The sequence below is a fragment of the Ranitomeya variabilis genome, chromosome 4, assembly GCF_051348905.1.
Source record: "Ranitomeya variabilis isolate aRanVar5 chromosome 4, aRanVar5.hap1, whole genome shotgun sequence".
Lineage (NCBI taxonomy): Eukaryota > Metazoa > Chordata > Amphibia > Anura > Dendrobatidae > Ranitomeya > Ranitomeya variabilis.
Genome location: NC_135235.1, coordinates 33081874 through 33105689, shown reverse-complemented (window position 1 = coordinate 33105689; position 23816 = coordinate 33081874). Strand labels below are relative to the sequence as shown.

General features: G+C 44.4%; 1 protein-coding gene across 1 annotated transcript in view; it reads right to left on the bottom strand.

Moving 5' to 3' along the window:
- Positions 1-23816, bottom strand: part of UBTD1 (ubiquitin domain containing 1) — a 56229-nt gene that overhangs the window by 3342 nt on the left and 29071 nt on the right. Inside the window, exon 2 of the mRNA XM_077258304.1 lies at positions 9074-9301. Coding sequence (XP_077114419.1) covers positions 9074-9301 — 228 coding nt within the window. The remainder of the gene's footprint in view (positions 1-9073; positions 9302-23816) is intronic.

The following is a 23816-nucleotide window of genomic DNA, read 5'->3' as shown; positions in this document are numbered from 1 at the left end:
TGCATTAACCCCTTAGTGACCCCCAATACTTCTTTTTACTGACCTGAGATATAAGAGACTAGCATCCCCGACGGGTGACAATCCAACAATCCAATTTGTGTTGGTATAGACTATAGTTGTTTCACCCCTTAAATGATGCTGTCAATGACTACAGCATCTAGATGGTTAACAGAGTGTGTGGGGGGGTCCCTCTTTAACCCCATCAGCACTCAGAGCTTGATGGTTTGGTCTTGATGTTTGCCATGGCAATTCATGCCGAATAATGGCCGATGAGTCTGCTGAATGCAGTGGCCTGCTCAGAAGTTATCAACATTTTGATGGTAAACATAAATTTCTTCATTCCCGTTATGCCACGTTGCATTAATTCCCGAAAAGCACCTGAAGGGTTAATGAACTACCTGAAAACAATTTTACATACTTTGAAGGGTGCGGTTTTTATAATGGTATCACTTTTGGGGATTTTCCAATATATAGTACTCCCAAAGTCACTTTAAGACTTAATATGTCCATAAAAAAAAATAAATAAATAAATAATAAAAGTTATGGAAGTTTCGTTGAAAAAATGAAAAATTACTGCTACATTTTTAAACCTTCCAAAATGCTAACAAAATAAATTAACATTTTACAAATGGTGCTGATGTAAAGCCGACATGAGGGAAAATGTTATATATTAATGTTTTTGTGTGGTATGACCATCTGGATTAAAGGGATAATAGCTCAAAGTCTGAAAATTGCTATTTTAAATTTTTGTAAAAAAAAAAAAAAAATTGTTGATATTTTTATAAATAAATCCAGAAAACAGCAACATAAATTTTCCACTATCAAAGTACAAAGTATCACGAAAAAAAAAAAAAAGTCGCAAAATCGTTGACATACTGAGGCATTCCAGAGTTATTCCCCACATAAAGTGACACTGGTCATATTTAAAAAATTACAAAAGGGATTAAAAAAAAACTATTCCCCTGTCACCCGAATGCTGAAATACCATCGCTGAGCTTATACACATGGGTGGAGAGGGCTCCAGAACAACCCGTATGAAGTGGAGGATTGTTCAAAATATGTATTTTTTCATTTTACTCAAGTCATCACAAGAAATATACAACCAGCAGAATCTGCACCAGTAAGAATGGAGTCTTTCATGACTAAACAAGTAGATGTTCAGAAAGGTTTTAGGGCAATATTTTGGGAAAGTCCCACAATTATTTTAACATTGAGAAATTCTACTCTCATTTCTACTCTTGTATTTTTCTGCAAAATGGGCCAAGAATTGCAAAAACAGGTTTGAAGTTGGAATTTAGTTTTTACCGGAGGCATGAAGTCAAAAGTTCCCTGACTCAAATGTAAAATTTTGAGCTGGACCCTAACCCATTATACTGGTATGTGTCATACCGGTGGCTTCTGTGCCCTAGCAATGTGATCACTAACTGGGCACCATATAAAGCTAGGGGCCTGTGTGTACAAAATAACTAAATCGTATAAAGAATCTCAAAAAACTTCCTATATCTCAGCTTCAAGCATTCTTGAGAAGGCGAAGTGGGAGGTCAACAGTATAGAAACAGAAGGGTTGGGGGGGGGGGTCTTATTACATTTTATTCAGCAGGTACATTTGAAAAACGTAGTCAATGTCCAGATTAAGGGCTCATACCCATATGTGGGAAAAAAAAAAATGTTCCGATATCCAGACGAGTGTCATGCCAGTACAATCCGATTTACATCCGAATGCAGTGCGATTGCAATGCGATTTTAACATGAGCTTTTACATAGAGCACAGAGAACCACGAAGAGCAATTTTATCCGAAGCTGTTAAGAGTTAATTCCTTTCCTTGATGTACTTTTCAGAAACGCTGATAAAAAAATACGTACGCTACTTACCTGGTAGCAGTGTTTTTTCAGGAGCCATGACAGCACAACGAGAGAGGGGATCCGCCCTTCAGGGACAGGAAACCTACAGACACAAAAGGGCGGTACCTCTCCCCCGCATCAGTTAGTTACAGAGCATGAGAGGACCACCTTGGTTAGTAACACAGAAACAGCATACACTTTGATACTTAATAAATTGTAAGTGAACATATTATTAAAAAAAGGGAAAAAACGAAAGTGTTTGAGCTTATCCGAAAAAGAATAGGGTAGGGAATATAAGGGTGCTGTCATGGCTCCTGAAAAAACACTGCTACCAGGTAAGTAGCGTACGTATTTATTCAGTCGCCATGACAGCACAACGAGAGACTTTCAGAGAAGTAAGGAAGATTAGGGAGGGATAACAGCCTCAAGTACCCTTCTCCCAAACGTGAGGTCAGAGGAGCTACCCAGATCTAGCCTATAGTGTCTAAGAAAGGTAGATGGAGAAGACCATGTGGCCGCCTTACATATGTCTTCAATCGACACTTCGGATCTCTCCGCCCAGGATGTTGCTACAGCTCGAGTGGAGTGAGCTTTTATACCCTCTGGGACCTCCACGCCACCTGCTGTATAAGCGAGAGAAATCGCCTCCCTGATCCACCTGGCTAAAGTGTTTTTAGATACTCTAAGACCCTTCCTAACCCCCTGATAAGATATAAAAAGGGAGTTATCTTTTTTCCAGGAATCTGTAACTGAAATGTATTTAAGGAGACACCTTCTCACATCTAGGGAATGAAATTTACGTTCTTTATCATTAGTGGGATTGGAGCAGAATGACGGCAAAACTACCTCCTGTAACCTATGAAATTTTGTAGCAACCTTAGGAAGATAAAGGGGATCCGGTTTCATAATGACTCCATCCTCTCTAAACTGCATGTATGGCGGTTGTCTAGATAACGCTTGAAGATCACTAACTCTTCTTGCGGACGTAAGAGCAACTAAGAGGGCTGTTTTAATCGATAGGATTTTGATTGGAATAATATCAATAGGTTCAAACGAGGCTTGTGTTAAAGCTGAAAGAACCAGATTTAGATCCCACTGAACTATCTTTTGCTTTATAATGGGTCTGGATCTAGTAACCGCCTTGAAGAACCTAGAAATCCAGTAATTGCCGGCCAAATTAGAATTGTATAGTGCTCCTAGAGCTGATACTTTGACTCTAAGAGTGCTAGTGGCTAAGCCTAATTCTAAACCTTTTTGTAGAAATTCTAGAATTTGATTAATACAAGGTTCTTGGTCAATTTGTGCCCCTGAAACTGACAAGAACTTTTTCCAGACCCTGACATAAATGTTAGTTGTAGAGGTTTTCCTACTTTTAAGAAGTGTATTTACCAGATGTTTAGAGAACCCCTTCCCCCTTAGCAGCGACCTCTCAAATTCCACGCTGCTAGGTGTAGGTTGGCTACTCGTGGATGGAGTATTGGGCCCTGAGATAGGAGATCTGTCAAATCTGGGAGAACCCATGGCTGAGTGACGGACATCTTCCTCAGCCAAGGAATCCATGATCTCCTGGGCCAAAACGGGGCTATCAAGATTACCCGGGCTCTGTCTTCCCGAATTTCTCTCAGAACTATTGGTATTAAGTTCAGAGGGGGAAACGCATATGCGAGACCGAAGTGCCATGGTATTAGGAGTGCGTCCACCGCATACGGGTTGTCTCTGGGATTTAGGGAGCAGAATTGAGGTAGTTTTTTGTTTTCTTGGCTGGCAAAGAGGTCTATTTCCGGACATCCCCATAAGTGCACGATCTGATTGAAGACGGTCGAGCTTCAAGACCAATCTCCCTGTCTGAGTTTGTTGCGGCTCAGATAGTCGGCCATGGTGTTGAATTTCCCTTTAATATGAAGTGCCGTGATGGAAAGCAGGTGATTTTCGGCCACCTGGAAAATACGATCAGCGACCTCCATTAGTGAACTGGACCGCGTACCCCCTTGATGATTAATGTAGGCCACGGTTACCTGGTTGTCCGAGAACAGCCTGACGTGATGACCCTGTAAGGGTATAAGAAAGCTGTTTAAAGCACGCTCTACCGCCAAAAATTCTTTTAGGTTGGAAGACGAGTCTTGTTCCGAATGGGACCAAAGCCCCTGGGCCCAGTTATTCTCTAAGTGCACCCCCCATCCCTTGGGGCTAGCATCAGTAGTAATTATTTTAGTTACATGGTTAATCCAGGGAACTCCTATACATAAGTTTGAAACGCGAGACCACCAATTTAGTGAACGGATGGACTCAATGGATAACAAGAATTTGCTGTCAAGATGAACCCCTAGTCGGCGTGAGTTATGTAGGACATCCCACTGCAGTGTTCTAGTGTGGTATTGGGCCCAAAGAACTGCCGGAATACAAGATGTAAGAGAACCTAAGAGTGACATGGCACTTCTTACAGAGACTAACGGATTATTAATCACCCTCGTGACGAGCTGATACATACTATCAACCTTCGAATCTGGAAGGCGACATTCTTGCCGACTGGAATCTATAACTAGACCTAGAAATTCCTGTGTTTTTAAGGGCTTTAAACGGGATTTTTTACGGTTAATAATCCATCCTAAATTGTGCAATACCGCAATCACTCTTTCTAGCTGGACTTTACAATGTAATTCTGAGTGACCCACAATCAATAAGTCATCCAGATAAGGAATTATTATTATGTTCTGCTCATGTAGGTGCGCCATAACCTCTACCATGATTTTAGTAAATACACGGGGTGCGACTGCGACACCAAAGGGAAGTGCCCGATATTGAAAGTGCTCTATTGTGCCAGCGAGTGAAACCGCCACCCTAAGGAATTTCTGATGATCTGCGTGTATTGGGACATGGTAGTAGGCGTCTTTCAGGTCCAAGACAACCATGAAGCAGTTTTCAAAAAGAAGCTTTATTGCCGTCTTCACAGATTCCATCTTGAAGGACGGAACTAACAGAAAATTGTTGAGGCCTTTCAAGTTAATAATGGTGCGACAGGATTTGTCAGGGTTTTTTGATCAGGAACAAAGGGGAATAGAACCCCTTACCTCTTTCTTCTACAGGCACCTTGACTAGAACCTTTTTCTGTAGAAGCTCCAGAACTTCTGATTCCAAAGCCAATTGTTCTGCAGGAGAAGAACGGATGGGTGTCAGCTTGAATTTGTCTCGAGGGATCTGATGGAATTCGAATCTTAGACCTGCTTCTATGATGCTCAGAATCCAAGGACTATTAGTGATTTGTATCCAGGTAGAGTAGAAGACCAAAAGCCTACCCCCCACCTCGTCCGCCAGTCATTGGGGCTTTTTATAGTCTCGGGAGGAATTAAACATGTATCCTCTACCTCTTCTTCTGGTGTTGTCAAATCTGGTAATCTCTCTATTTGACTCTCGGTTAGATCTTCTACGGTTAGACCATCCTCTATTATAGTCCCGTCTAAAGAAGGGTCTCTTTAGGAAAGGAAAGCGTTTTTTATTATCTCCGGCCTTATCCAGTAGATCGTCCAGTACTGCCCCAAACAAATGCGATCCTTCGCAGGGAATGTTACACAGCTTTGACCTGGCCTGTAAATCTCCCGGCCAACACTTAATCCACAGCGCTCTTCGGGCTGCGTTAGACAAGGCAGAAGATCTGGCAGCAAGTTTAATGGAATCCGCCGATGCATCAGAAAGGAAAGCAGCGGCGTCCTGTATAATAGGCATAGAGGCTAAGATCTCGCTCCTGGGGACTTTGTCATTGAGTTGATCTTCCAAGTGTCCGAGCCACACCATCAACGACCGAGCTGTGCAAGTGGCTGCGACTGCTGGTCTCAGGGAACCTGCTGATGTTTCCCAAGCACCCTTCAGGAAAACGTCAGCTTTCCTATCTAAAGGGTCCTTCAGACTCCCCAAACGGAAGAGATGTTTTCTTGCATGCCTTGGCTACAGCCGCGTCCAGCTTCAGAACTTTGTCCCATGAGGCTGATGCTTCTTCCTCAAAGGGGTACCTCCTTTTGAAGGCTGGAGGAAGTGACCCTTTCCTTTCGGGTTTCTTCCATTCCCTTGAAATTAATGATTTGACCTTATCCACTACAGGAAAGGATCTCCGGGATTTCCGATCCAGACCTCTGAACATAATATCCTGAATGGAACATTCCGATTGAGGCTCCTCAATCCCCATAGTGTTGTTGACTGCTTTAACTAAGTTGTTGATTCTGTCGAGCGATAAACAGGCTCGACTAGACTCTATGTCCTCTGATGAGACCGATGATGGGAGAGAGTCAGAACTCGGTCCATTCGAGTCCGAATCCGTCACCGAGACCGGGGATAACACTTCTTTTTTCTTTTTGGTCTCCATTTTATGTGACTTCATGGAACCTCTCACTTCTTGCCTAACCAACTGTCTTAGCGTAGAAGTGAGGTTAGGGACTTCCTCCTCAACAAGGTGCTGTATGCAGGATCTACACAGTGTTTTATTATGGCCATCCGGGAGTGGTTCCGCACACTCGGCACACTGCCTATGTTTGGCTTTAGTTAGGCATTTCCTCCCCTAGTAAGGAGAGAGGGAATACAAGGGGGGACAATAATCAGCAAGCGAACTTTCACGTAGCTCACTTACCCAGCCTTGCAGTGAATGGTACCGTAGACGGGGGGTCCTTTCTAGCCGGGTTTTCTTTACGGCCTGAGGACTTATCCGACTTTTGAGCCTTTCTAGCTCCACCAGCGCGACTGCTGCCACTGGATTGACGCTGGGAGATCACCACCGGCTCCTCCGATTCCACGCTGTGCTGCTGCTGCTGCCGCTGCTGTGAAGTTCCGTCTGGCGATTCCATCATGCAGGGAAACGGCCAGGAACACCATGTGGCCCACCTGCAGCACTTAAATAATGCCCCCGAAAAGGTACCACCCCCAGATGGGGGTCAGCAGGGAGAAGTGGCGAGACCGGTACCACCAATAGGGTCCGCTCTACCCCTGGGCCCCGCCCCCGCCCGCCACAATCGCCGCTTCCCCCGGGATCTAGCCGGCAGAAACGCCGGAGCGCCGCCATTGGCCGGAAGGATGCAACTGTGCATGCCCCGTCGCGTCATCACACCGCGCCGCCCAGCCGCGTCACTTCCAGCCGCGGCTGCAGCTAGCACAGCGAGACGCGACCGAGGATGCGAGCGGTCCTCCAGACCGACGCACGCGCTTCCCGGAAAACGCGGACAGACGGCAGAGTCGCAGCAGACGCAGTTACCCAGGAGGAGCCCCCATACTCACCAGGTACCCGGCTCTGTAGACCACCATAGAAGCCAGCCCCGACCTGTAGGCTGCCTCCTCCTGCCGCCACCGACACTAACAGTTCCCCTGCTGTGTGGTGCTTCCAGTCTCCTGACTAAGCCGAGGTGGGGGACCCCCGCCACCTGAATCGGCCTGTCAGGAGTGGGATTTCTTCTTAGTCTTCGACCTTCTTCATAAGGCCTGTCTGAAGAGGTTCCGCTGTCAGGGACAGGAAACCAACTGATGCGGGGGAGAGGTACCGCCCTTTTGTGTCTGTAGATTTCCTGTCCCTGAAGGGCGGATCCCCTCTCTCGTTGTGCTGTCATGGCGACTGAATAAATACAGCTACGTGACAAATAAAAGGGCGGAGAGGCTTGGGGTTGAGACATCACAAGGTAATCCTATCAGGTCATAACATGGAATGTTAGAGATTGTACAAAAGTGAAAACTCCTATTCTATTGTTGTTCAGGAAACCAGAAACAAAAACAACCAAAAAAAAGCATGAATAGTTTTATGGACATTTGTAAGATATTTATTCTGGGTGTTCCTGAATATTTAAAAAAGCAGAGCAGATGAATGCAGGCGAGAGTTATGTCGCTGGCCTGAGATCAGCCTCAACCTGCTCCCGTTACAGCAGAGACCAGCCTCAACTAGCTCCCGTTACAGTAGAGACCAGCCTAAAAGCTGCTCCCGTTACAGCAGAGACCAGCTTCAACCAGCTCCCGTTACAGCAGAGACCAGCCTCAACCTGCTCCCATTACAGCAGAGACCAGCCTCAACAAGCTCCCGTTACAGCAGAGACCAGCCTCAACCTGCTCCCGTTACAGCAGAGACCAGCCTCAACAAGCTCCCGTTACAGCAGAGACCAGCCTCAACAAGCTCCCGTTACAGCAGAGACCAGCCTCAACCTGCTCCATTATAGCCAACCAGCTCCTGTTATAGCAGAGACCATCCTCAACCTGCTCCCGTCATAGCAGAGACCAGCCTCAACCTGCTCCCGTCATAGCAGAGAGAGACCAGCCTCAACAAGCTCCAGTTATAGCAGAGACCAGCCTCAACCAGCTCCGTTATAGCCAACCTGCTCCCGTTACAGCAGAGACCAGCCTCAACCAGCTCCCGTCATAGCAGAGAGAGACCAGCCTCAACAAGCTCCCATTATAGCAGAGACCAGCCTCAAGCTGCTCCTGTTATAGCAGAGACCAGCCTCAACCTACTCCCATTATAGCAGAGCCCAGCCTCAAGCTGCTCCTGTTATAGCAGAGACCATCCTCAAGCCGCTCCCGTTATAGCAGAGACCAGCCTCAAGCTGCTCCCATTAGAGCAGAGACCAGCCTAAACCAGCTGCCGTTATAGCAGAGACCAGCCGTTACCAAACTTTTTTTTTTTTTTAAAGGCAAGGAACTCCAAATCAGCTAGAAACATCATTGGAGAGACCCCAGCCTGTACTCCGCATCCATCCATAGTAGTCATTTTATCCATAGTATTGGGTCAGGTCCTGTGTCGTGAGGATGGAAGACACATTACATAAAAGGAACAATGGGGGTATTTACTAACAAGTCGTCAAGAAGTCGTTCAGTGTCTGAAGACCTTTTTACATTGGTTGTTAATCGGACAAATGTAAGGATGCAGTTCCCCATCATTGCGGCCATACTTAAACAGGCCAGTATGTTTGTTAGCCAATTGCATTTCTCAGGTGGCCATAAAAAAAAATAAAAAATAAATAAATAAAATTTGCCATCACAGCACACAGCCTCTTGTAAACGGGAATGTGCTACCAACAACTTGCAAAACATAAGGACCAAGCGCCTGAATTAACAAGCATTCACCCACATACTGTGATCAACTTCTTACATCATCTATTGGCACATGTACAGAAAAGTAAAAAAGCCTTTCATTTTACGAAAAAAAAGTAATATTTCTAATTTCCTAGCCTGCACAATAAGAGATTGACCTTTAACAAATAAATAAACTTACCATGAGGTAAAGTAATACTTGCTCCATCCACAATAGCCTGTGCCAGTTCATGATCGTTGGCTTCCACCGCATAGGCTGCGGCCTTCAGGGCGTCCCAGATTTCCTTTCTCCCTTCGAATGCCGGCGCAGTGTCCCAGAACTCGTCCCGCTTACTGCGCAGCTGGCCATCCGTCATCGGGTAGTCGCTCTTCCATCTTGGACGCTCTTTCTTTAAGGGCTCATTGCGACCTAATTGCAAAATACATACTTTATTATTACTCTTAAATTTCCATGAGTAATCTTATGAAATAATAATATATTTTTTTTTAATTTGTTTTTATTTTAATTTGTATTTTTTAATGTTGCTTGCATGATTGCATTTAACTTTGAATTTTTAAAAACCACAATTCATTTATGCCTCCCAAGCACCAATACTCATAACATAACTTCTAATAGTAAATAAAAAAAAAATAAAAAAAATGAATGAATGAATGAATGAATGAATGAATGAATATATTAAATAAAATATACTGTGTGTGGAGATATATATATATATATATATATATATATATATATATATATATTTTTTTTATTACATACGCACACACACACACACACACACACACACACACACACCTACATATACAAACATCTAACTATATCTATCCAAGTCATTGGTGAAGTGCTGAGGGGGAGATATGCTTCACTACGTTTAATGGCGTCAGTGATAAAACCCAGTTTTTCCTCCAGCACACTAAGTGTGGTGAGTGGTTAAGCCAATTTGCATAGTGGGCTGACACAAAGAGTGGGTGGGAGGATGTCCACCTTATCTCCACCCCAGGGTGTGGTTTGGGGCATAAGTAGCTCGCCTCCAAAGGCAGCAGTTACAGATGAGCGAATTTGCTTAGGTCCCCGCTTATTCGGCAACCTATAGCACTTACCAAATAAGCTGTAGCGGGAACCCGGATACATGGAGTGCGCCGGCTGATCAGCTGTACGGCGCTGCACCTGCATGTGTCGCGGCTCTCCATGCATGAGTTGTGACTGACACAGCCGCGGCATGCAGCGGCGGCGCTGGACAGCTGATGAGCCGGCGCTCTCCATGTATCCGGATTCCTGCTGCAGTTTATTCAGTAAGTGCTATAGGTTGCCCAACTCGAGCAAATTCTCTCATCTCTAGCAGCAGGATTCAGTGCCTGGAGAGGCACACTCCAGAGAAGGGTTTTGTGTTTTGTTTATGCCTGAACTGTGGGTGCTAACCGAGTGTCTTCGGCGTGCTCGAAAGATTTTTGAGTCCCCGCGGTTGCATATCTCGCAGCCGTAACACATGCAAGGATGGCCCTACCAACAAGTAATCCCTGCATGTGTTGCAGCTGTTTAACAGACAGGAGACATGCAGCCACGGGGACACACATTTTTTTGACACTGTTAGCACCTGAGCATGCTCAGATAACACCTTACCCGAGCACGTTCGCTCATCATTAGTAGTGAGCGATGTTTGGCTCATGGTGGATCGCCCCGCCTTATGACTCTCTGCAGGTTGCCACCGAACATGAATGGGAGTTGCCAGCCACTTAAAGGTCACTTCATAAAACAAAGTATTTATAGCTCCGTGAATAAACCTCGGAGTAATCTGCAGCATCTGAGAACAATCGGGGATTACACCGAGGATCCGACAGTGCAGGGATTAGAGTGATGTAAACCCGGACAGGTTCCCTAATAAGCCAATTACGTGTAATTGCTTTTACTGTGCGGAGATGTATCCAGGAGGAGAGTCACTAAACGAACAGATGAATTGTTCTAACCCCAGTAAAGATACGGTATAAACGTACATTGCACACATGCAGGTTACTCTTTAATGTAAATTACTGGTAAATCATCGTCACAGTAAGCGGCAATGACCTCTGATACCGACCTGAGATTGTATGTAGTTTATGCAATCATATAATCCTGTTATTACGTGCATTATGTAGTCATATACGGTATTATTGGCGGTCACAGTGCCATTATACAACAAACATGCACATTTCAGTCTATAAATAAGATCCAATCGACTACAAAAGACAAGTTGGTTAGTTCAAGTTTACATGCGACGACCCAAATGTATCGAGAAATAAAGATCATTAATGCAAACATTGGTCTGTACTAAAAAAAAAAAAAAAAAAAAACCAACACGTCATTTGGAGCACATGACGTACATAGTCAACATATGGACGAACCATTCAGTTGACTAAGTGGAATTTTGCTCATTGATTGGTAAAACGTTACCAATGGCCGATAATCGGGAATGAGGTTTTTTTTATTTACTTTTTTTATAAAAATACATGTTTGTAGATTATTGGCCCCTGGAAATGTGCCATTATTGCCAATTCAAAGTCCCTATTTAGCCAAGATTCAAGTCAATGATCACCTTAGAGAGGACCCATCACCTGGTTGAAGTGGACAGTTTTGCTCTCATTTTATCCCCGAATCTCCAATGAGTAATTTATTTTTGTGTAAAATATACCAGGGACATCGGCCTTTCTTTTATTCAATGCTAATTTTTAAGGTTATACGAACATCATAAAAGGGTCTCTTGTTTGGGACACTATGTAGGAATTAAGGACTATGTAGTAATTGGATAAAACAAGATATTTTTAACCCAGGTGATTGTAGGGTTAAAAAAAAAAAAAAAAAAGTTTTCATCCTCTTACATTTCTTTCACTTAGAACCGCATTATCCACCCAATCATCACCCCTCTTGTGGACAGGTTGTGCCCGGTGTTGCTGCTCACTCTCTCATAGGTCAGAACAACAATACAAACTGCAGCCCAGGCACAAATAGGACGCATGGTTGAGGGAGGATCTGCTACATCTACATTCTGCTACATTCTTTTCTAGTCCCAAGTCATTTCTTTAGCAAGAGTTGATCAAACATTTTTAAATATATAGAAATAAACAAGATCTACATTTTACGTCCTGCAAAAAAAAAAAAAAATATCCCAGTGCCGACGTTTGGAAAATCCACAGAAGATCCAGTCTGCAGGTCTCACGGCTTTGCAGATGTTCGGTACTGCACATATTCTATTTCTCTAGTAAATCCCTTTTTCAAAGATGCTACCAAAACTGTATAATTTACAATACGGGCGCACATTCAGTCCAAGGGTCTGGGTCTAGGGCGCGCATTCAGTCCAAGGGTCTGGGCCTAGGGCGCGCATTCAGTCCAAGGGTCTGGGCCTAGGGCGCGCATTCAGTCCAAGGGTCTGGGCCTAGGGCGTGAATTCAGTCCAAGGGTCTGGGCCTAGGACGCGCATTCAGTCCAAGGGTCTGGGCCTAGGACGCGCATTCAGTCCAAGGGTCTAGGTCTTGGGGGAGCATTCAGTCCCAAGGTCTGGGTCTAGGACGCGCATTCAGTCCAAGGGTCTGGGTCTAGAGCGCGCATTCATTCCAATGGTCTGGGTCTAGTGCGTGCCTTCAGTCCAAGGGTCTGGGTCTAGGGCGCGCCGTCAGTCGAAGGGTCTGGGTCTTGGGGGAGCATTCAGTCCAAGGGTCTGGGTCTAGTGCGCGCCTTCAGTCCAAGGGTCTGGGTCTAGGGCGCGCATTCAGTCCAAGGGTTTGGGTCTAGGGTACGCATTCAGTCCAAGGGTCTGGGCCTAGGGCACACATTCAGTCCAAGGGTCTGGGTCTAGAGCACGCATTCATTCCAAGGGTCTGGGTCTAGTGCGCGCCTTCAGTCCCAAGGTCTGGGTCTAGGGCGCGCATTCAGTCCACAGATCTAAAATTAATTTTGCTGCCTAGTCTGGATTTCTCAAGCAAAAATAAGTTTTTATGTAAATGGTTCTGCAAAGTCTGAAAATCATGACCAAGACAACATTTTTCTGACTGGTCTTCAGTTCACACCTTCACGTGACTGCAGACCCAGGTAAGTGGACACTTGGTATTAAAAAGGAGTATCCTGCACTACATTATGATCAGCCATCTTTCTATACAAGAGAAATGGATTTTTTCACTGGCATTGAGAGTAATGAAGACCCGACAAAGGAAAAAAAGGACCAGAAGGGCGACAGACAAAAGCAGCAATCGCGGGGGCCTGTATGGAGGCCATACACAGTCTTCGGCTTCCCGTCAAGGAAATAGGAGGTCTGGAGAAGTCTGGAGAATTCTGGAGCAGGAATAGCCGAGATGTTACATATTTTTTTCCTCATTAACTCAAACAAAATACTATTTATTAATGGCGCGTAGTATCCGATCGAAGCAACAATTTCCAACAAGGCTTTGGTAATTCACATCAATGAAATCCGACACAAGGTCTTTAGCTTTTTAATGCATTTTTGGGGTAAAGCGCTTTATAGGGGAGGGGAACTGATGCTTTCATTTCAAGCTGCGCACAGCATGAATTTACCGCTGATTCAGGGAAATCTGATGCATTTCCAAGGTCGTCTTGTATCACATTCCTTACCTGGGGCGGCTCAGCCTATGGAGGACCTTGAACGAGAACGCCGATATAGAATATATACGCAGTCCCATGTTAATGCACCTCAGAGGGAAAAAAGATTCACAATTCAGCAAATAGGATTTATACATTAGCTGGAAAAAGTGGGTTATTACTACCGTTTTTCCATGTAGAAAAAAAAATAAAATAATTAATTTTAAATTATTTTCTCTTTGCAATCTGGATGTAAATAATAATAATAAATAATAACATTATTGTCTTCATCCAGATTTAAAAAAAAGCTAAAATTATATAAAATAGTCATACCCCATATCCACTTTACGGTACTGTTGTAAAGACTAGGTAGAAGTATTACTTAAAGGGGTTGTCCACTATTAGGACAACCCCTTCTCATTCCCCATGCAATTAATCACAGCAAAGAAAAATTGTCTTTGGTGTACAAATTAAACCAAAATTCACAAAAAAGAACCCCAGTGTATAATATTAAAAGATATTTGAATTAATAAAAGCTTCTTCTAAAAAATAAAATAAAAAAGCCTATACTCCCCTCTCGTATCAGCGCCATTCCTGTGGGGTCAGCACTCGCAGTCGCGGGGTTGTGATGCGGTGTTGTGACACGTGATGCCCGGCGCCCAATCAGCGCTGGCGTCACTGGCCCCGCCTTCAGAGGAACTGAACATGAAGAGGAAGTCAGGGCTGCAGCTGATCCCGGACTTCCTCTTCATGTTCAGTTTGTCTGAAGGCGGGGCCAGTGACGCCAGCGCTGATTGGGCGCCGGGCATCACGTGTCACAACACCGCGTCACAGCCCCGGGACAGCGAGTGCACACACCGTGGGAACGGAGCCGGCACGGGAGGAGAGTATAGGCTTTATCTTATCAGGCTCGCTTAAGAAGGGGTTGTCCTAGTAGTGGACAACCCCTTTAATCTAAATCACAGGCCCTGTATAAAAATCAATATTAGGAGAGCCCGCTTCTTGCCAGTGGGTCACCTTTGGTGTCCTGTGACTAGCCAACTCCAGCTGCCAGAGGTCTACTAGAAGGGTTTCTCCATAGGTCACCCAACAGTGAAGGTTAGAAGTATATGGGATGAAACTAGAAGCCAGGGAATTGCCAGTCTGGGTAAACAAGGTTGTGGCACCGCGGACGCTTCTAGCTATAAAATTAATGACTTTCTAAGTATTTAAAAATAACCCGATATATTTCATATCTAGTCAAACGACAACTTGGACGCGTGTTCAGTACCTCGGGCTGGCCAGAATCCTTTTATCAATAGAAATTCCTACTTCAAGTGCTAGGAAATTCAACGGAAGGATTTGGAGTGGTTTCATAGAAAAGAGCAGAGCTATAATTAATTTAAAAAAAAAAAAAAGTGGGCTGATATTCTTGTACAGGCTCAAGTTCATGAGCAAAAGCAGCAAACTAAAATCCCCCCTCCAAAAAAAAATATAAATAAATAAATTGAAAAAAAAAAAAAAAAAAGTAAAATATTACAATATGGCTGCTTCCTCCTAGAAACAGAGCAAAATAGCGAAGGAGGGTCTGGTATTCCAGCTCTGCGCCATGGAAGTCTATTGTAATGATATAATTGATATAGACTGATTAATCTTGGGGCCCAAGGACGGTTGTCAGCCATTAGGAACCTTAGCCGCTTAGCGTAATGGATCACTTTTCTTACAGCGCCTCTAAATGGCACAATGAGACATTACAGCATGACTAATTAAATCATAGGGTCACAATTTTCTCTCAATGCTGGAGGTCCCAAAGAGCATAAGAGAGAATTTTCTTTAGCATAAACCCATTTTGCTTGCTTTATACCTAAAGGAATATGGCATGTCTCCGTCCCGCTAAGGGGAGAGACAGCGGATCCCTCTCTTTTCTGTTAAGGGGAATACATGCATAACATAACTGAATTTTCAGTTCAGGGCAAGAAAGCCACTGGCAGGAGCAATGTATGATAGGAACTGAGAGAAAGTAAGTTCCTGCACCTATGGTGCTTGCAGAATACTGATGAAGCAAAACCACCTACTCAAAAAAAAACAAACAAACAAAAAAAAAAAAACAACAACAACACAGGATTGGCAAGTTATAGAACATGAGAATTGGAACCGTGCCTGGACAGATTCGATTGGTGCCATGAGAAAAGGTGGGGAAAATCCAGCAATCCAGCAAGTTAAAAGGACTAAAGAGCTAGCAACTCAAAATGGGCAGACTTGTTGTCTTTATCTTGTGTTTTGTATTCATAGCCCTGGTTTTAATGAACCAAATAAATGTTTTAACTTTTTTTGTGGTTGCTGTATTCTTCCTCCCTTCTTTATCGTGGCTCTCATTGCCCAGGAACTGGCCTAAAGCTTCCTTGCAACGCGCTCATATTCATGGATTTCCTGCATCAGTGAGCTGATGTCAGTTTTCGCTCTTTTTGCCTTACTATGAGGGATGAAAGCAGCAAAATTATTTTTTTAATCTGGGTTTGGGTGAAACAACAGGCACATGAAATGGGTTTACCGCGACAGAGGAGTCAAAAGACCACAGCATCTGATTTCTCCTCCTCCTGCACGGTTTAGAAGCACTTCACCTTTATATTAAACGGTCCAGGTTTCGTTTAGCAGTGCAGGGGTTAATCTACTCAGTTGAGAGCTCCTGGAAGCTTTCCTGCATTAAGGCTCTCAGCTGTGCACTGTTTGCCACTCCAATCTCCAATAGAATCTGGGCCCTGGCTAGCACTCATTGCCAGAGTTAGCTTATGCTGCATGACTGAAGGTTGTTGGTGGTTATTGGAGAAGGCTGATGATGGATTTATCTGTGATTCTTGCTAGGTTTTGAGTATGTGCTAATTCCCCTTCTCCTAATTTGGTTTTACCTCATCCTCCACTCCCGATGCAGTTCTCTGATTTTATATATATATATATATATATATATATATATATATATATATATATATATATATATATAATATATATATATATATATATATATATATATATTTTTTTTTTTTTTCTGTTTGTTTTTTCCTTTATCCCGGTTTGTATTACTTTGTTAGTTGGTGTGTTGCAGACTGCAACTTGCAGTGCACTACTACTCCTCCTCTCTTCCCTGGCTGGAGGAAGGGTACAGACTGATGGCAGATTTAGGAGCTAAGACAAGGTAGGTGGCCCCGGTATCTTCACCATCAGAAGTAATCTGGGGAACAGAGCAAGCTAGGGCACCCCTAGCATAAGGGACAGGGAAAGAGCCCCTGGTCCCCAGACACCCGACAACAGTCATGACCACACTCTTATAATCCACGATTTTTAATCAAATAGTCTGATGTCTATGGGTTTTCAATCATTTGCCAGAAGCTGGTTACTTTTACAACAGGATTGACAAGACTCTGGATCTTCAGATTTGTCTGTAGTGACACTATATACATAAACGTTAGATTAGAGGAGGGCACAGCAAGAGCAGAATATTTTGCCATTACAAATGGTCCACAGTATGACTCGCTGATGGAATTAAATGCCCAAGTGAACGGAAAATGCTTTAGATGGTTAATCCGAGCAGGGGGAAAAAAAACCCCACAATCAATAGTCTCATTTTATAGGATCTTGATAGCCATCTGGCAGTAAAAGCAAAATTCCTAGAAAAAAAAAAAAAAAGTCTGGATAATCCAATTTGCAAATGTACATAAAAGCATTCACCTGTGTCCCCACGGTGCGCTGTCCTACGGCGATTAAGTTATATATAAAAACAAATAAAGCAAATCTCAGTTTATTTTCTATGATACACACTAAGTTTATACAACAATATGCCCATCAAGCGTTAAATGGGTTGTCAGAAATTACAAAAATAAGTCTGCTTTCTTACAGTCACAGCCCTATAAAAAAAGGGAATGAAATTTAGCTGCAATACCAACCATCACCATTGGATGATAGTGGCGCCATTTCTGAAGAAAGCAGCCACTGATTATAGAGGTTCTGTAAGATATACGATAAGTCTATTTAGGACCACGCAAAGTATTTTCTCCAACTCCTGCACTTCAGCAGTTGGTGGGGAGTATCATCTAAGACTAATATTTACCAGGATCATCAATTGCAATACGGGGGCATTAAAGTGTTGCTGCCTTACTCTTTCTCTCAGCATCTCATCTTTTGGTACCATTTTTCTCATGTATTCCTGGATACTCCTTGTTTCATCCATGATGGTGACTTGGATGCTTATCAAACCTCGACCACCCTCTTTTCTGTTGGTATACAATCTTTGTGTGTTAGTCTTAGGGTGGAGACCTCCATGTATTGTGAGGAGCTTTCGTGTCTTCACATCTGCAGCTTCCATCTCTTCTTTTGGCCAGCACACTATGCCAGTAGGGTATCCGATAACTGGCAGGGCATATGTATTGATGGCACAAATTGTATTCTTCCCATTGAGCTGGCTCTTCAGGACCAGTCTTACCCTTTGATGGTATTTGGATGTTGCTGCTTTCCTTGCCTCCTCATCATGGTTACCGTATCCCTGTGGGATGCCGAGGTACTTGTAGCATGTCTGTACATCTGCTATGTGCCCTGCTGGTAATGTGTCCTGCTGGTAATTCAGTCTTGACTACCTTGCCTCTCTATTACCAACTGGCCACACTTCTCCAATCCGAAGGACATACCGATGTCTTCAGTGTAGATCCTTGTCTGGTGGATCAATGAATTGATGTCTCGTTCGTTTTTCGCCTACACCTTGATGTCATCCATGTAGAAGAGGTGGTTGATGGTGCTTCCACTCTTGAACTTGTATCCATAGCCAGACTCTGTAATTATCTGACTGAGGGGGTTCAAGCCTATGCAGAACAGCAATGGGGACAGTGCATCACCTTGGTATATGCCACATTTGATGATGGTCACTTGTGCTAGGTGTCTTGAGTTAACTTCCAATGTTGTTCTCCATAGCACCATTGAGTTTCTGAGGAAGGTTCTTAATTTCTTGTTGACGTTGTAGAAAGCCAAGCATTCACAGATCCATGTGTGTGGCACTGAGTCATAGGCTTTCCTGTAATCAATCCAGGCTGTGCCGAGATTGGTCTGTCTGGATCTTGAGTGACTGCTCTATCTACAAGGAGCTGGTGTTATAGCCTCTGGTGTCAGTCCCCAGGGCCGGTGTCAGCACCCGGCGTACCTGGGCAAGTGCTGGGTCCCTGGCGAGACAGGGGGCCCATTCAGGGCTTGCGTTAGGGGCAGGCAGCTGCCTAGAGCCCCCGCACCCCCAGGGGCCCTCAGCTAGCGGCACATCATGCAGCCGCTATGGGGCCTCTGTGAGGCAAGGGAGCCCGCCTGTCGCCAGCGCCAACTTCCCCGCCACCGCATTTAACTATACCAGCGTCTGCCGGTAAAGTTCAAAAGCAAATGATAGAGGAGAGAGCGTCACCAGGCGCTCCCTCTCCCAACATTCCCCACTCTGCCTCTGACACTGCCGCTGCGGGTGCGCGATGACGTCATCGCGCACTCGCTGTGTGTCAGGCAGTGCAACGGCTGCCGCCGAGACTGGAGCAGGGAGCAGCGTGGGCACGTTGAGAGATGAGGAGTGTTTTTTTTCTTTTTGTAACTATAAACAGTGAGTACTGGACTATGGGGCCATTCTTGGGGGGAGGGGGGCTGTGCTGTATACTACGTCTGTGCTATATACTACATGGCTGTGTTATATGCGATCATGAATCGTGGTATGTATGTGTTAAGGGGGGGGGGGCAATGAGACCCCTTCGCCCGGGGCCCTCAAAAACCTGGAGCCAGCCTTGTCAGTCCCAATGCCTTTCTGAGCTGGATTCATGTACTGGTTCATATGGTTCTGTAGTTTGGTGGCTATAATGCCTGACTGGAGTTTCCATGTTGTTGTAAGGCAGGTTATTGGGCGGTAGTTGGATGGAACTGTTCCTTCTTGAGGATCCTTCATGATCAATACTGTTTTGTGTTAGCCAAGCTGGGTGATGGCCTACTTCTAGCAGTTTGTTCATCTGCTTTGCCATACGTTCATGTACTGCTGTTAATTTCCTTAGCCAGTAGGTGTGGACCATGTCTGGGCCAGGTGCTGTCCAACTCTTCATGTTCTTGACCCGCTTCTGGATGTCTGCTTCTGTAATGGTGACTGGTTCTCTTGCTCTAGGTGGTTGCTGTGTTTCATTCATTACATTGCACTGGTGTGCATTTTTTCCCTTCTCCCATATTTTCCTCCAGTATTGTTCAGTCTCTGCTATTGGAGTTGCTGCCTTGGTGCTGTTGCTCTGTAGTTGGGAGTACACCTTGGATGGTTCTTTGGAGAACAGGTTGTTTATCTTCTTGGCCTCAGCTTCTCTAGTGTATCTCCCTAGTCTTGCAGCGTTTGCTGTGAGCCTTTTCTTAGCAGTCTCTAGGGCTTCAGTTGGGGTCAGGCCTTTGTACTTGTCCTGCTTAGTCTTGATCTTTACACCCTTCTGTATGTCTGTTAGTTGGCCGACTTCCCTTCCTGTCACCTTGATCTTGGTTTCCAGTCTTCTTTTCCAAGGGGGCACATACTTCTGTTGTTCTTGCTGGTTGTATAGCCAAGCATTTCCATGATTGTTGAGGCAGTAGCATAGATCAGTTTATTAGTTTGAGTTATGGTGGTGGTAGGTATTGATGCAAGTGCTCTATTGGCATCTTCTAGCATACTGTCTGGTGGTGTTTCTTTGCTGAGCCTTGGCAGTCGATCTCTGGTATTGATGGCATTTAGTTTATCTAAGATCTTCCTCTCCAGATCAGCTGAAGTGCTCTCTAGTTGCAGGATTGGATCAGGATTTTCAGGGGGTTGCACGTTGTTCTTCCAGGTCTTCATGTGTGGTGGATCTGCAGTGCAGTTGATCCATCTCAAGTTGTGATAATGGTTTTCTCTTTATGATCTTGAAACGTTGGGTGACTAGCTGTTTCTCAGTCAGTGGACATGCAAGTCTTGTGTCCATCCAGAGTTTGCTCATGCGCTTCATATATCCTCTATCATTAGGTCTGCTGTTATAGTAGCATTTCACCATGACAATCCACACCCTGAATTCACATTGCAGAGTGGAAAGGAGAAGAGGGTAGATGGCGCCTAAATTGGCACAACTTAATTGCCACAGTGAATGATGATTAACAGTGGCATTCACGGTGGCTCAGTGGTTAGCACTGCAGCCTTGCAGCGCTGGGGTCCTGGGTTCTAATCCCACCTTGGACAACATCTGCAAGGAGTTTGTATGTTCTCCCCGTGTTTGCATGGGTTTCCTCCGGGTTCTCCGGTTTCCTCCCACATTCCAAAGACATACTGAGAGGGAATTTAGATTGTGAGCCCCAACGGGGACAGTGATGATAATGTGTGCAACCTGTAAAGCGCTGCGGAATATGTCAGCGCTATATAAAAATAAAAGATTAAAGAAAGTGGCATTCAAATGGGTAAACAGCAATGATCTGTGCTAGGAGTCTTGTACGGGGTGGACTCGGTTCCCCTCTAAACACTTGTACCCGCTCCTTGATGTAATTGAATGTCATGTATTGTGCAGAGTCATGTTCCGTCCAAGGACCGTCCACTTTCGGGCACGGTTTGCATCAATTCCATTCAGGTCATGCAATGAATTTTTTGGAAACATTCACAGCAAAATTTGGACAATCTGCAAATTCCTCCTCTGCCAATGATTGACCAATTAGTAGGGTGGCATAAAAAGGAGGACATTTGGCCTTGCAGCTGTTCACCTGGTATGGGGATCTATTTAAAGACGTTGTTAACCTACATTTTTAGACAAATCAGACAGTCACATCACAGCCAGCTAATGACATGGCAGCTGCTTTTCCTTGTCCACCCTGTCAAAACAGCACCAACTCAGTAAGAAAGCCTGGTTAATACGCATACACTGCCTAGCAACCACTCTCTGGGTCACTTCCCAAGCAACCGGCCTACATCAGACTAGTCAGGCATTTAATGAGGTCCTGCAGGCCTCTGGACTATAAGGGGGGGGGGGTGTCACACATCAGATTTTCACAGCAGATCTCGTATTAAATATTCACGACAATTTCATGAACATGTTGCTAGGCAGGGAAGGCTCCAGGTTTATTCGGGCCTTTTGGTGACAGAGTCCCAGTTTGCCTCCCTTTGCGGTCGATTTTTCCTCCTCGCTTTACCTGAGCTATACACTTACCGTATATACTCGTGTAGAAGTCGAGTTTTTCAGCACTTTTTTTGTGCTGAAAATGCCCCCCTCGGCTTATACACGAGTCATTATCCCAGAAGATGGCAGGGGAGGGTGAGCGGCAGAGCAGCGGGTGACAGGAGTCAGAAGCAGGCAGCTGCGGCTAAATTCTCAGCTCGCTGCTAAAAAGAAATATTCACTGCACTTACAGTGAACATTTATTTCACTTATAGCATGCGCAGTGTCAGCAGCAGTCGCCCGATTCAAAGCAACTACCGGGCTATCACTGGTGTCAGCTCATTAAGGTAATGAATATTCACCTCACTCCACTCCTATAGGCGTGGAGAGAGGTGAATATTCATTACCTTAATGAGCGGGGACACGTGATCGCCCGGCTGCAGGAGCTTCTGGCACAGGAACAAGATGCTGTGGGGGAGCGCAGGGAAGGTAAGTAGGAGGGTTTTTTTTTAATGCTTTATGGGGGCCATACATACAAGGATGGGAATGAGGAGTAAGGATGGGAATAAGGAGCCATGCACACAAGAATGGGAATAAGGAGCCATGCACACAAGGATGGGAATAAGGAACCATGCATACCAGAATAGGGATTAGGAGACAATGCATACCCTGGCTTATACTTGAGTCAATAAGTTTTCCCAGTTTTTCAAGGCAAAATTAGGTGCCTTGGCTTATTCTCGGGTCGGCTTATACATGAGTACATACAGTATTTTTCTATCAATATAGCCATTTCAGGGCTTGATTTTTCGCGTTACAAGTTGTACTGTTTATTATGACCATTTTGGGGACCATGCGATTCTCTGGTCTCATTCTGTTCAATTTTTTTTTGGGGGGGGAGCAAAAAAAAAAAAAAAAACACAGCAAGTCTGACTTAGGGATTTTTTTTCCTGTTTAGACGTCACCATGTGATAAATATTATAAGAGCAAAAAGAGGGGGATACATATAATTTTTTTTTCCATTACCTCTTACATTATTTTTGTATTAGTCCCACCAAAGGGGCTTGGTCCTAAGATTACTTGAATTGGCCCCCAGCTACCAGGACAAGGTCATCAGCGCCCCATTTCCAACTAGCTAGCTCTATCGCAGCAGTTAGCCTCAGGTGTCGGCTGTGCCACACAACTGGCACCTGCGCTGTATGGAGCGGACTCAGATCCTGAGCCTGCAACATAAAAGCAGTACATACAGGGATGAGAGGTGACTACCGGCACTTGAAGTAGCTCACAGAGTGATTAAACCAGCCCTGGCCATTAAGCGTACACTATTTGGGCTTGCAGTGGGCCACCCCTTAAGCTGGTGCGGCCTCGTATCTCTCTGGCAATGTATTTTCTGGTCATGCCTTTATAGCGCCAATAAAGAGAGCCATGTGCATGTTATTAGGGGGTCAAACAAGGGATCTCAGGGGCCTCCGACAACCTTAACCAGGCTCTGATATAATATACAGAAATGGCAGTGTAGACAAGGAAGGGCACAGCAAGGTTATGTCACTTTTTTTTTAGAAGGCAATTTCTACAAAATACAACTTGTCATCAGGAATGACACGTAGGTAATGAGAACGGAGAACAGGCAATTAAAATGTGACAGTCTATTCTAGTCTTCGAGACTGGAAATCGTCAATGACAACACCTTCAAATCAAGTGACCACTCCACATGGTGGAATTACATCTGCGGGACCGAGGGAGAATAATACATCATATTTGTCCTTTTGTTCCGGGACAACAGGAAAAAAAAAATTCTGTTAGTCATTTTGAAAAAAATGCAGCAACAAAAAGGTTGGAATTCGGGCAATGAAAATGAATAAATAATAAATATGATCTGCCTGAAATAAAAAAAAAAATTTCATTTAAAGGGGTTATTCCATCGGTGACATGTATGGCAAAAAAAAACAAACAAACAAACAAAAAAAAAAAAAACAAACAAAGCACATGGATGACCTTTTTTTTCTCCCTGACAGCAAGCATGGGGCCCTGTTCTCAAGATAGGTGGAACCTGCGCAACTACATGATATTTCTGCCACATCCTGGCAATGTGCCATAGAGGTCAAGATGTGTAAGAGTGTGAATGGGGCTGTCATGCAATTCTCCCTTAATGAAAAAAAAAAAACAGTTATCACGTGTGTGTTTTATTATTCATAGAACCTCATAGGCACCAAGGTGCATGGCTGAAGTAAATTGTATAATGTGCGCTTTTGCGT